Genomic DNA, 12,751 nt, shown 5'->3' with positions numbered 1-12,751 from the left:
TTTCATTTACAAAATGAGTGTAAATGTCACCCATCATCGTTTTAGAATACTGTGATTGTACATGAATATCATTGGATATTTTTGATATTATTTCTCCAGTAGTGGAGTTAGAAAACAAGTCTAGCTACCCCTCCTTGTTTCATTGGGTTGAGTCCATCTGCTTTTTTTCCATGAAGCTAAGGTTGAACCACTTGAGGGTTTTTTCTAGAACAGTAGTTTCCACCCTTTTCTATGCCCCACACCCCTAGGAATGCTTAGTCAATGTTTGAACTCCCATGATACTAATATCACATTTGAAGAGGAAGAAGTCTAATTTTTAACCAGAAATTGGACCACATACAATACTACAGGTGAACAAACTGAACTTTTTTTAAAAAAAATGAGCTTTTAACTCAGTGCATAAAATGCCAATTTAAATTGAGCAATTAGATTCTAATCTAGTCAGAAACATGGTACACTATTGTAAATTGTAAAATTATCTTCTTTTGATTAAATAAACAATGAGACAGCTATATGCAACACAACCACCTTCTACCACTTCTCAGGACACACTACCAGGTGGCTGAGTTATGACTTGTGACCCTTCACTCAAGGACACAAATCACTCTTCGTTGCACCCCCCGAAATTCCATCTCAAACCCCTAGAGGTTGTAGACACCTCAGGTTTGGAACCCCTGTTCTAAAAGGATAGAGTATAAATATCATAGAAAATCTTTGATATTATCTAGGAAGAAATAATATGAGGTTTCCTTTCCTCTCTCAGCATGGAGCATGTGTAAATGCAATGGATCTGTGGCAATTCACTCCTCTGCATGAAGCAGCTTCTAAGAATAGAGTGGAAGTATGTTCTCTCTTGCTGAGCTATGGTGCCGATCCTACATTATTGAACTGCCACAACAAAAGTACAATTGACTTGGCCCCAACACCTCAGTTAAAAGAACGGTTGGCATGTGAGTACAGAGAATATTTTATTTATTACATTTCTATTTTGCTTTTGTGTCAAAACAATCACATAAAGTAGCTAACAACAGTATCACTTTAAATAAAAATAACAGAGCCTAGTCTGTTATAACCTACTTCACAGCAGCCTAGCTTGAATAAAAAGGTCTTTGCCAGCCAGTAGAAGGAAAAGAAAAATAGGATGTCGATTGTTCAGAATATAAGTTTCTTAACAGTTTTGAATAGAAATGAGAGATCCTTTGTCTTCTTATAAGATGGTGGTTATAACATTTTAAGAAGTCTTACTCATTTATGACCACATGCATTACAGGGCAATTTTATCTCTGAGCAGATTTTGATGCAAAATATTGGTTGGAACTATGCAGTTAAATAAGTAATAGTAAGATAGTGTTTGCCACAACATACTAAAAATCTTACTGGCATAATTAAAACATAAGACTTTAGTCTCTTCAAAAAATAATGAAGGTAACTGCCTACCAAGAAGGAAAATCTCTTACTGAAAAAAGAATCTGACTCCTGCATATACTGTTTGATTTCAGGAATATACATGCCAATAGAAACTTATATGGATGCTTGGTGGAAAGATTTCTGTGGGAAATTGAAAGAAACAAAATATTTTACAATAGTCATATGAAACTTGTGTTCTCTTCTAGATGAATTCAAGGGGCACTCATTGCTGCAAGCTGCAAGGGAATCTGATGTAGCTCGAGTCAAAAAACATCTCTCTCTTGAGATTGTAAACTTCAAACATCCCCAAACTCATGAAACTGCCTTGGTAATATATTGTTTCTGCCATCTATATTCTAGATACAGTAAATGATATTTATGTATTTGCTAAACTAAGCAGTTAACGTATCAGTGTTACCTCACTTTTGAAAATACAACTACTCCACCTTTTTGAACTATTCTTAGTACCCATACAGTTTTAACCTCCTCTAGCAGGGTGTCACAGATTACCACAACTGTTCTATCCCCTTCAGCTGCAAAGATATCAGTAGTGAGGCAGCTGGGTAGCTAATCACCTAGCAATGCCACAAGTCTTCAGGTGCAATTAATTACTCATAGGAAGAGGGAAATGAGAGAGAACAGCCTCAGTGGAATGCAGATAAGGCAAACAGGGAAGTGCAGAAATTTCAGTGTCAAGCCAAAAACTTACCCACTGAAACCCAAACCCCAGGCAGTGAAAGCCTTCACAGGAGAGGACTGGGAAATTTGAGAAGACATAGTTAAAGAATGCCCTAGCTAGATGGAAGTTTTCCAAAAAGCATTTAAAATTGGAGCAGAATACTTCTTGAGATGATTTCGCAAGCAGTATGAGTTTAGGTATTACGGTAACAAAAGAAAGGGAGGCAAAATATAAAACATAGCTGAGGAACTTTTTTTTTTTTGCAGGTTGTCTTAACATGAAAAGTTGAGTTGTACCACAAAAGTCAAAAGCAGGCAGAGTGGTCAAAAACTACAAACAAAGGCTCAATAGATAGTATTTAGATCCAGCTAGTGGTTCTCTAACGTAAGGAGTAATCCAGCCCTCTCCAAGCTGCTTTATGCCAGAATATTTTCATTGACAACTCCATAAGTCTCTAACCGTTAATGGCTGGAGTTGAATCCAGAACTTCTGGAAAACATAATGGCTGGGGTTGAATCCAGAACATCTAGAAAATGCAAAGGAATGAATCCAGCTATTTCCAGCAACCAAGTAAAACCTATAACAATTTGTTACTGTTGTTAATTGCCCTTGAATCGATGGTGACCCATGGCAACCCTGTGGATGAGGCATCTCCAAGACTCCCTATCTTCCACTGCTGTGCTTAGTTCCTGTAAATTCATACCCATGACTGCTTTAACAGAGTCCATCCATCTAGCATGTGGCCTTCCTCATTTTCTACTTTCCTCCACCTTTCCTAGTATTATTGTTTTTTCTAATGAGTCATGCCTTCTCGTGATGTGACTAAAGTATTACAGCCTCAGTTTATTCATCTTGGCTTCCAGGGAGATATCTGGCTTGATCTGTTCTAGGACCCATTTGTTTGTCTTTTTGGCTGTCCACAGAATTCTTAACATTGTGTAAGATTACCCTGATACAAAGCTGTTTCATTTTAGTTTATTTCTGCATAGGTGATTGGTAAATAAAATAGAAAAAAAGATCAGCACCCAATATTAAAAATAAGAAATAAGTTATGTTCCATTATTAATGGGGAAAATCTGGAAAATGTAAAAGAGAAAATTTTAAAAATGATGATGCACTAATTGTAAACAGAACAGTCACATTTTGGAAAAGTTTTTCTCTGGTGTAGTAAGTTAAGATGTGCTTAATTTTAGAATGTTTTACCCTTGTATGTGTTAGTTGCACCTAATTTAAATGTTACCACTTTTTAAAATTAATACACACGTGTCTTACTTAAACATTCTTTTCAAGTAACAATGTAGTGTTCAGAATTTTCCCCACTAGGACTGAATTACGTTCAAGCATTTGGGATTATAGTGGTATATATGTCTTTGTCAAAAGCAAAGGTGATCAGCAAATAGTCTTGTGTGTCTATGTGCCTTCAGGTTGCCTATCTACTTATGACAATCCCATTAATTTCATAGGGTTTTCTTAGACAAGGATTACTCAGAAGTGGTTTTTCTGTTCCTTCCTCTAAAATATAGCCTACAGACCTATCCAAATGCCAACTATTGCCGATCCTGCTTAGCTTCCAAGATCAGATGAGATCTGGTGACTTTAGAGTACTTAATCATAGAGTTTCATTTATTTATTTATTTATTTATTTATTTATTTTTGCAACAAGTAATATACAAAATAATAACATGCAAAATAATCATTATTTTTTAGCACTGTGCTGCTGCATCTCCATATCCCAAGAGAAAACAAGTCTGTGAGCTACTTCTGCGTAAAGGAGCCAGTATCAATGAGAAGACAAAAGAGTGAGTTTCCATTTCACATTTTATCTCAGCATCCCACCACTTCCATTTTTTCATCAAAGTCACTCTGAGATAGGTTCTTTTGAGAAACAGTGATTTCTCTAAAACTACCCAGCCATGGAGCTTCATGAATAAATGGGAATTTGGACACATTTCTCTGACTTTCATGCTGTATCTACTGCAGTCTTACAAGTGATAAACAAAGGGCAGTAATCAATGGGCAGGATCCAATGGGATCAGTCTCCTGATTAATCTGCTTCACTCATTAGACTGAGAGGAAGGGATGAGTCCTCCCACCCCACACATACACACTGCAACGCTTTACCCATCAAAATCTGATCCAGAAGGCTAGGAAACCCCTCCAGGGTATTTGGGCATACAGAGGGCTGAAGTGGGAAGGGGAAAGAAGTCCTATCAGACTAGTGCATACCTACTGGCAATATTGGATTTTAGCCAGTCAGTCTACCAAAATGGCAACTACATGGCAACTGTAACCACTGTAACTTTTGTTGTTTTTTAAAGCTTCCTGACACCTCTCCATGTGGCATCAGAAAAAGCTCATAGTGATGTTATAGAAGTACTTGTGAAACATGAAGCAAAGGTATGTATTGCTTTTTGTGTAATCAAGCATGCTACAGTTTGTAATTAAAAATAAATAACATACAAATTTGTAAATTATTATGTGAGGTTTGTTGGCCTCTGAAATTGAAGGTGTCTGTCAGTGCTGGCAATTTTGTAAGTTAGCACTATATTGCAGGGACATATCTGTATTCGTCTGGATTGGTATGCAACAGGATCTTATCTCAAAGATGTCACAGGATCTCTTTTTGTTCTATATTGTGGTTGTAGATTCTTCTGAAGAAAAAGATACTATGTACTCTAGTTCCTTTGGGGGGAAATTGTGTTCTTAAAGTTGTGTTATAATCTCCAGGTCAATGCTTTGGACAATCTTGGCCAGACATCTCTTCATAGAGCAGCACACTGTGGCCATCTGCAGACATGCCGGCTACTGTTGAGCTCTGGCTGTGATCCATCAATTGTGTCACTGCAGGGTTTCACAGCCTCTCAGATGGGAAATGAAAGTATCCAGCAGTTATTACAAGGTAATACTGAGATTTCCTCCTCCCTCCACATACACACAAGTTTTCTCTCTATTTGTCTTATACTGGCATTGTGAAAGAATGTCACCATTAGGACAGAAAGAGAATTTACCATCAGTGGAATGAAAGCTTGGTCTGAAACCATAATTCTTTAAGGACTTAACTTCTTCTGTGGAAGAAAGTTCTGGAGCAACTTTTAAAAAATTACTGTAGTCAGTTAATTACAGATTGATTTTACACAGTAGATGCATATGCTTTGATTTTACACAGTAGATGCATATGCTTTGATTTTACACAGTAGATGCATATGCTTGGCCTCACTTAGTTCTTAAATACAGTTAATGGTGGGAAGATCATATTTCCTCCCACTCTTTCCATTTTGTGTGGGTAGAGCATAATGACCTGTTTCCTCCATTTACCGGAACTGCTAGCTCTGTAGGTAACTGGCATTGTAAACAAGACTCTATCTCACTTGGTCAGTTCAGATTGCTGATACTTTTGGTACATCTACCTGGTATATACCCAACTATAAGTCATCCTCATGTATAAGTCAAGGGCAAGTTTTGGGACGAAATTATGGATTTTGACATGACCCGTGGATAGGTTGAGTGTAAAACTTGGAGGCTCCTTCAGTGTGTGTATGCAAGCGGCAGGGTGGAAGCAGAAATCAATTCAATGTTTCAGCCTTCTCTCCAGAGACAGCTAAGTGTGCGGGTGGGAGAGAGCCTGTTAAACAGCAATCAGTCAATCACCAAGAACTGTATCTGCTTGACTCAGGACAAAAAGAAACTGCATGGGGAAATCTGAAAGAGTTGCTTTCACATTACCATACTGACCCATAAATAAGGTGACCTAGGATTTTGGGGATAATTTTTGGGCATAAATTTTTAGATTTATAGACGAGTATATATAGTAGTTTGTATCCCATATGTTTTGGGTAGCTATATCTTATAGATTGACCACCCAAACTCTTAGTTTTCTAGCTTGAGGATTACTGCTAAAAGATCACTTACTCTTAATTGTTTATGTTGGTATATAAATATAGTACATAGTTGTATATTTTTTTCTTTTGCAGAAGGTATTCCTTTGGGCAATTCAGAAGCAGACCGACAATTATTGGAAGCTGCAAAAGCAGGAGATATGGACACAGTGAAAGTAAGATAAACATTGTTAAATTTTCTGAAACTATAGAATATAAAGTCTACATTATTCATTGTTTGTCAGTATCATGCATGCTCATACACAAGGGAAAAAGTCAAATATTCATTTGTTCTTTTAATTAAAAGCAGAGACAGCTCTGAGGAAACAGAAATTTGACTGTGCAAATTTTATTTTATTATTGACTTCATACCACGCCTGTCTCCTGAGATGGGATCCAAGACATTTTAACAAAATGATAATCACTTGCAATCCTTGGTTTTGTTTTTTGTTTTTTTGTTTTTTGTTTTTGTTTTTTGTTTTTGCTTCTTATGTACAAATATGTAATTCTGTTACACTCCACAGAAGTTATGTACAGTACAAAGTGTGAATTGCCGAGATATTGAAGGGCGTCAGTCGACACCACTTCACTTTGCAGCAGGATATAATAGGGTGTCTGTGGTTGAATATCTTCTGCAGCATGGTGCTGATGTTCATGCAAAAGACAAAGGGTAAGTATTGTAGTTTCCACCTTTGCAAATATCCAACTCTAATAGATGGGTTGGGGATTATTTTTGATGTTGCTATATAGTTGATACATTTCTGACTTGAGTTTTATGTGGCTGCACAGGCCCACCCTAGTGTGTGAACTCATACAAGGTTCATTCAAGTGTCTACACTCCTCTACTTTCAGTTTGCTGTGCTTTATAACAGCACTAATTGTGTTTTGATACATTCTCACTGTGGCCAAAAGCAGATGGAGGGTAAAATACAGTCCCTGGGGTTCCCAGTTTTCAGGGGAAACCTGCTGACCATAGCGATTCCACAGTGGTCTGACAACTGATGCGCAGTCTGCACTGTTCCCCCTCCCTGCTGCTCTGATGAACCTGCCATAATGGAGCAATTCTGATGACAGACTGCACCGTGCCATTATTTTTTCTGTTGTCCCACAAATGCATGTACATGAGCACACAGACACTGTGCCAGCAGCAGCTTAACGTTTTTGTTAAATCCATTTTATTGTTAGTAATATGGTATGTTTGTCATTATTTCACTTCATGGGGTGTGCAATGGTTCGATGCTGCAGTTGATCACATGTGGGCTTGTGTGATCGGTTCACAGGTGGGCAACAAAAAAATACTATGGCCAGCATTGGTGCCTGCAGCCACCTGGCCCCTCCCGCATCTCTGCACTAGCATTCAGTCAAAACACCAATGCACTAGTCCATTCTGTCAGGCTTGAACTGGAACAATCTAGGATTTATTTTGCTCTGGTGTTAAACCTCACAACACACCTTGCGTCTGGTTTCCTTATGTTTCAACCACGTGTGTCATCTGCACGTGTGGGTTTCAAAATTGGGTGGGGCCATTCCTTTCAGCATGTGCGGACAAACCCAGTGTAAGAGAATGCAACTTTGGGTTTATAGCAACTTCAAAAGTTGCATAATATGATTTAGGAATGTTATGTAAGTATTATGTTGATCTTGAGAACTATGTGTTCTATCACTAATGTGAGAACAGGCAAATCTAATGGGAAGCTTATGGGTGACAAACATTTTTTACCCATCCACATACTAGTTCTTCATTCGCTAAATGTTTCCTTAGACATCTTAAAGCTTTTGTTTCCCACTTTGAGACTTGGACAGCCATAAAATAATTTGAAGACCTTGAAAGTATTAACTAGAATTAAGATTTCTTGCTGACAGAATGACGCACGCATAAACTGTATCTTTAACTAAGGAATGTTTCCTTAATATTTTCAGAGGTCTTGTTCCTTTGCATAATGCATGTTCTTATGGACACTATGAAGTGGCTGAACTACTTGTTAAACATGGTGCAGTTGTCAATGTGGCTGATTTGTGGAAGTTCACTCCTTTACATGAAGCTGCGGCAAAAGGAAAATATGAAATTTGCAAGCTCCTTCTACAAGTAAGTTTCATGGAAAACTGAAGCATATATCAGTATAGCAATTTGCATCTGAGAGGTCTAATATCTGATAACTTTTAAGATGCATGTTAAATATTGAGAATTAATCCTTAGTATATATCAAAATCTGTGAATAGGAGCAGAAATAATCAGCTGAAATAATGGAACAAACACCAGATGTGTTTCTGCTTTGCCTTTTTTTTTTTTTTTTTTTTTTTTTTTTTGAATTATGGAAATTATTGTACATAATTCTTTCTACCATCTTGTTAACGCAGCATGGAGCTGATCCCACAAAGAAAAACAGAGATGGGAATACCCCACTTGATCTTGTTAAAGATGGCGATACAGATATTCAGGATCTTCTTAGAGGAGATGCAGCTTTGCTAGATGCTGCAAAGAAGGGCTGTTTGGCTCGGGTGAAGAAACTGTGTTCTCCTGATAATGTAAATTGCCGTGATACACAAGGCCGGCATTCCACACCATTACATTTAGCAGGTTGGTATTTCTTTAAATGTTAAAGAGTTGTCCTGGACTAGAACTATAGCTTCTTCTGAGCACTCTGAAATTATAATGTTCTTGATAAATCATTACAAAAAAGTTGATAAAGTGTTATCAAAATAGCAGTTAACAGCAATTTTCGGATAGGGTTAGTGCAGGTCCAATTATATTCCAAACTTGTACACTTGGAAGGATTGCATCATGGATTTATATGAAGTTGCTTTACACTTAATCAGGTTGTTGGTCCATCTTGCTTAATAGTGTCTACTCTAATGAGCTGTAGTTTCTCATGGTCTTGGACAGAGGTTGTTCCCAGCTCTTCTTTCTTAACATACTCTGTACTTGGAGAGGCAAAGGGTTGATCTTGGAGTTTTTTGTGTACTAAGCATGTACCCTGCCTTTGAGCAACTCTACTCTAATCTGAAAAGCAGTTCTGATTGGCTGCATGGATACAACTGTCTATGCTCTGCACTTCTCAAAAAAGAAAAGAACAGGTTCTTTAAAAAATTAGTTACTTATGCTTAACTTTTTCAGCACCATATCATAATCCATTAAAATATTCTTGTCTCACTCTGTGCTAGCTGGATACAATAATTTAGAGGTTGCGGAATACCTGTTACAGCATGGAGCTGATGTAAATGCACAGGACAAGGGCGGTCTCATTCCTCTACACAATGCAGCGTCCTATGGGGTAAGCCTCTTAAAATCTTTAGCACTATAGAAATCCTGAAGCTGTATATTAGCTTGGTAGGATCTCTGTTAGTTCCTTTTTGCTCTTTAAAAAATAACTGTGTAATAATAATCACCTGTTGGACTGGCAGTTTCATAACAGACATAGATTGTCAACAGCGAGATACAAAATATATAAGACTGTGTTGCTGTGTTCATTTTAAAAGATTGTTTACATCTACTGTGTTCATTACTTTTTTGATAGAGCTGACATATGGATCTGGACCCTTGTTCAAGTGGTATTCCTTCCCCTTCCTGATCCTGGAATGGGAACAGAAATGCTTACATACATTCCCCTCTTGCTTTGAATACAATAGAAAGAAGTGAATGGTTGAACCAAGAGAGACCATGTTTATTTGACCACAGGATTGTCTTTTCATTTTTCCCTAAATTGAGTAGAAGCAAGGAAGTGGAGAGAAATATAATCTAAACAGATTAGTTTAACCCTTTACATGGAAAATAGCATCTTTTTTCAGTGACTGAATAAAAAAATTATAGAGTAGAGACTTCCAAACTAGAAACAGTGCCCTCTAAGCTAACTGTTACGGGCTGCCCCCAGCAGCCTAAAAGCCTGTGTTTCCCCCAGCCTCATGTCATTCTGTTTGGATAGCACAGACCCAAACCCTGGATATGGCCATATCTTGGCAGATCAAATATGGTCTGGGCCAATCATGGGGTAAATGGGCCTTAACCCAGGTCAGTTTGACCACTAGTTTGCCATGGAGTTTCCCAGAAACTGTGGCAAACTCCAGCAGTATACATGCCCCATCCACTCCTTATCTTCCCCCTGTGTCTCTGCCAGTAACTAGATCCCTGTATCTGATGTGAAAATGGGCCACCAGATTGCATACAAATGGCCAGGCACCCCATTTTGGTAAGGAGAGCATAGCAGTAGCAGGTCCCCTTGCTTTCCTAACCCATCCGCCCAGGCCCACAGACCACTTAAAAAAATAAATAGAAGCATGCACCTTTTTAATTAATAGCATAGCTTTAACCATGCGGGATAGGTTAAGTTATTTATTTCCTCCCCCCCCCCCCCCCGCTCTCTGATCCTAGATTAGTGTACAGCCCAAATTAGGTCAACATGTGGAGTAGCATTACCATAAGGGGAGCAGGTGCAACCAAACCCTCATGAGCCTGGCTAAAACTTCCTTCAGCTTGGCTGGTGGTGAGGCATGATGAGAATGGTAGTTCATCAGAACCTGGAGGTTCCCCACCCCTGTTATAGAAGGACTGTTTCTTTAGAGCAATAATGCAGGTTTGTGACTGATTCTATATGGTTTTTCCAGCGCTCAGAATAAAGGTGGTGTATAGACACAGTCAATGGCTCACCTATGAACACAGGTTTAGAATGTCAGCTTTTGAGGAGATGGATCTCATTATTCCTTAACCGTTGAATTGCATTAAACTTGTCTCTTAGTCTGTTTCATAATACAGTGGTACCTCGGGATACGAAATACCCAGGTTACGAAATTTTCGGGATACGAAAAAATCCCATTGGAAAACATTGTTCCGGGTTGCGAAAGTTTTTTCGGGTTACGAAAAAACTTTTGGTGCTTTTCGGCGCGATTTCACACGGAATCGCGGCTTTTCCCCATTAGCGCCTATGGGAATTCGGCTTGCGAAAGCCTTTCGGGTTACGAAATTGACAGCGGAACGAATTAATTTCGTAACCCGAGGCACCACTGTACAGTTCTCTCTGCTTTATATCAGTTTAGTATATAGTGAAACATTTTATTGGCAAAACAAGTACTCTTTGCATGTTGGCTGCACAAATCTCTGTACTGTTTCACAATTTTGTGACTAAAACATGACTGTGGAGATTATAGTGTGATGTTGTGGTCATGGAATGAAGAGATTTACATCCCCAATCAGCTATCAAGCTGACTGGGTGATCTTGTGCCAGTCACTATCTTTCAGCCTAGCCTACTCCACCGAGTTCTTATTATTATTATTATTATTATTATTAACATTTATTTATAGAGTGCTGTAAAATTTGCACAGTGCTTTACATAGTAGACGTCAAATAAAATAAAAATAAAGCCTGCCCAGTGCCGCACAATGTGAAACACCAACATTACAAGATTTAAAACATCTCTAAAATAATACTAACTAGTATAAAAGGAAAGACAAAGAAACAGTAAATTAATTTGTTCTGAGTGTAAAAATGGAGTGATGAGTACTCAATACTGCCATGGCATTTTTGGAAAGAAAAGTCAGGATATAAACCATAAATATAGGATGGTCAGTAGAACAGATCATGTGATACATTCTGAATTTTTTGTTGTGACCATCAAGCTAGGTAACACCCATGGCATGCTTTTCATAGTGTTGTAAATTACCCATGGCATTGAATCTCCTGCTTGTTCAGATGTTTTCATATAAATATGGGGAAAGGATTGTATAAGAGTTTAAAAGCATGGAGTATAAACTGGACATCTCAGATTGCAGTTTATCCTCAGGCCATTGGGTGTTCCCCTTGCATGAGCTCTGTCCTTCCATTATAGGCTGCCATATAGAGATAATGGTGGTCCAGTTTTCTGGAAGGCTGGAGACAGCCAGATGAAAAAGAAAAACTTTGATAGCCATCTGATAGAGCATTTTGTGAACCTGTGCTGAAGTGTGGTAGTCAATTTGCTTTGATGGACAGAACGTGTGCAAATCCCAAGGAACAAATTAGTGCTGTATGCATGGTGTGGCGAGCTTGGAGTCAGCCTTGTTTCTCTAAGCCACTGATTTTCCTGACACCAGATAAAAATAATAGAGTATTTCAGAGTTGTACTCATACAGATCAGTCATGCTTCAGTCTCATTTAAATAATTTAATTTGTCCCATGGATTTCAATAGATCTGAAACAGAATTGACTGACTCTGGATACATATCACTATACTGAAATCTGCAATAGTTTGCTAATGTTTGACAGGATAGAGCTTTCTAGTCATTCCTCATGTCCTACTAGATCAAAATATAATCTTAGTGTTGCAAGCATCCTTTTGTGTAGTTTATTTTCTTCAGTTACTACCCATCTCTTTCTCTGACGCAGTGCTGGTTTTGAGCCAGATGGTATTCATTTGCCTATTTACATTTTGTAGGTTCTTGGAGAATACAGTTTATAGCTCTCTGACTATCACTTCACTGGTCATATCATGCATAATTTTGTGTACTTTTTAAATTTTGTGTATTCAAAGTAATATTGATTCACTTGTTAAAAATACAAGGCTATTTACTCTAATTTCTGAGAAAGCAGCAAGTTATTTCTAAAAATGACTTCCTTGTTCTATCTGATAGAAGGTATAGAGATTGCTTGTGTCTAACTCAGTTCTTTAATCCCAATGGGATAGTAGTGTAATGCTAGGAAAAATGGGACTTTAAAGAAGATACAAAAAGGAGGACACCTCCACCCCCATGAGTCCTTGCAATTTATTCTGAAATGGTTTGTATGAATCTGCCTCCTTGCATAGACACAGCTACCAGCCATGG

The 12,751-nt window shown here is 38.1% G+C and overlaps 1 protein-coding gene across 3 annotated transcripts in view; it reads left to right on the top strand.

The window, feature by feature from the left end:
- The window catches only part of TNKS2 (tankyrase 2), a 46,371-nt gene that overhangs the window by 18,204 nt on the left and 15,416 nt on the right, over positions 1–12,751 (top strand). For all 3 annotated transcript variants that reach the window (XM_089510278.1, XM_089510277.1, XM_089510279.1), the window contains exons 8-17: positions 764–950; positions 1,614–1,735; positions 3,794–3,885; positions 4,405–4,483; positions 4,814–4,985; positions 6,058–6,137; positions 6,486–6,631; positions 7,882–8,047; positions 8,320–8,539; positions 9,124–9,233. In XM_089510278.1, coding sequence (XP_089366404.1) covers positions 764–950; positions 1,614–1,735; positions 3,794–3,885; positions 4,405–4,483; positions 4,814–4,985; positions 6,058–6,137; positions 6,486–6,631; positions 7,882–8,047; positions 8,320–8,539; positions 9,124–9,233 — 1,374 coding nt within the window. The remainder of the gene's footprint in view (positions 1–763; positions 951–1,613; positions 1,736–3,793; positions 3,886–4,404; positions 4,484–4,813; positions 4,986–6,057; positions 6,138–6,485; positions 6,632–7,881; positions 8,048–8,319; positions 8,540–9,123; positions 9,234–12,751) is intronic.

The sequence above is a fragment of the Sceloporus occidentalis genome, unplaced genomic scaffold (genome assembly GCF_023333645.1).
Source record: "Sceloporus occidentalis isolate IW3139 unplaced genomic scaffold, rSceOcc1.0.p SCAF_2, whole genome shotgun sequence".
NCBI classification, from domain to species: Eukaryota; Metazoa; Chordata; class Lepidosauria; order Squamata; family Phrynosomatidae; genus Sceloporus; species Sceloporus occidentalis.
Note: the sequence above shows the minus strand (reverse complement) of the source record. Positions and strands in the feature narration are given on the sequence as shown.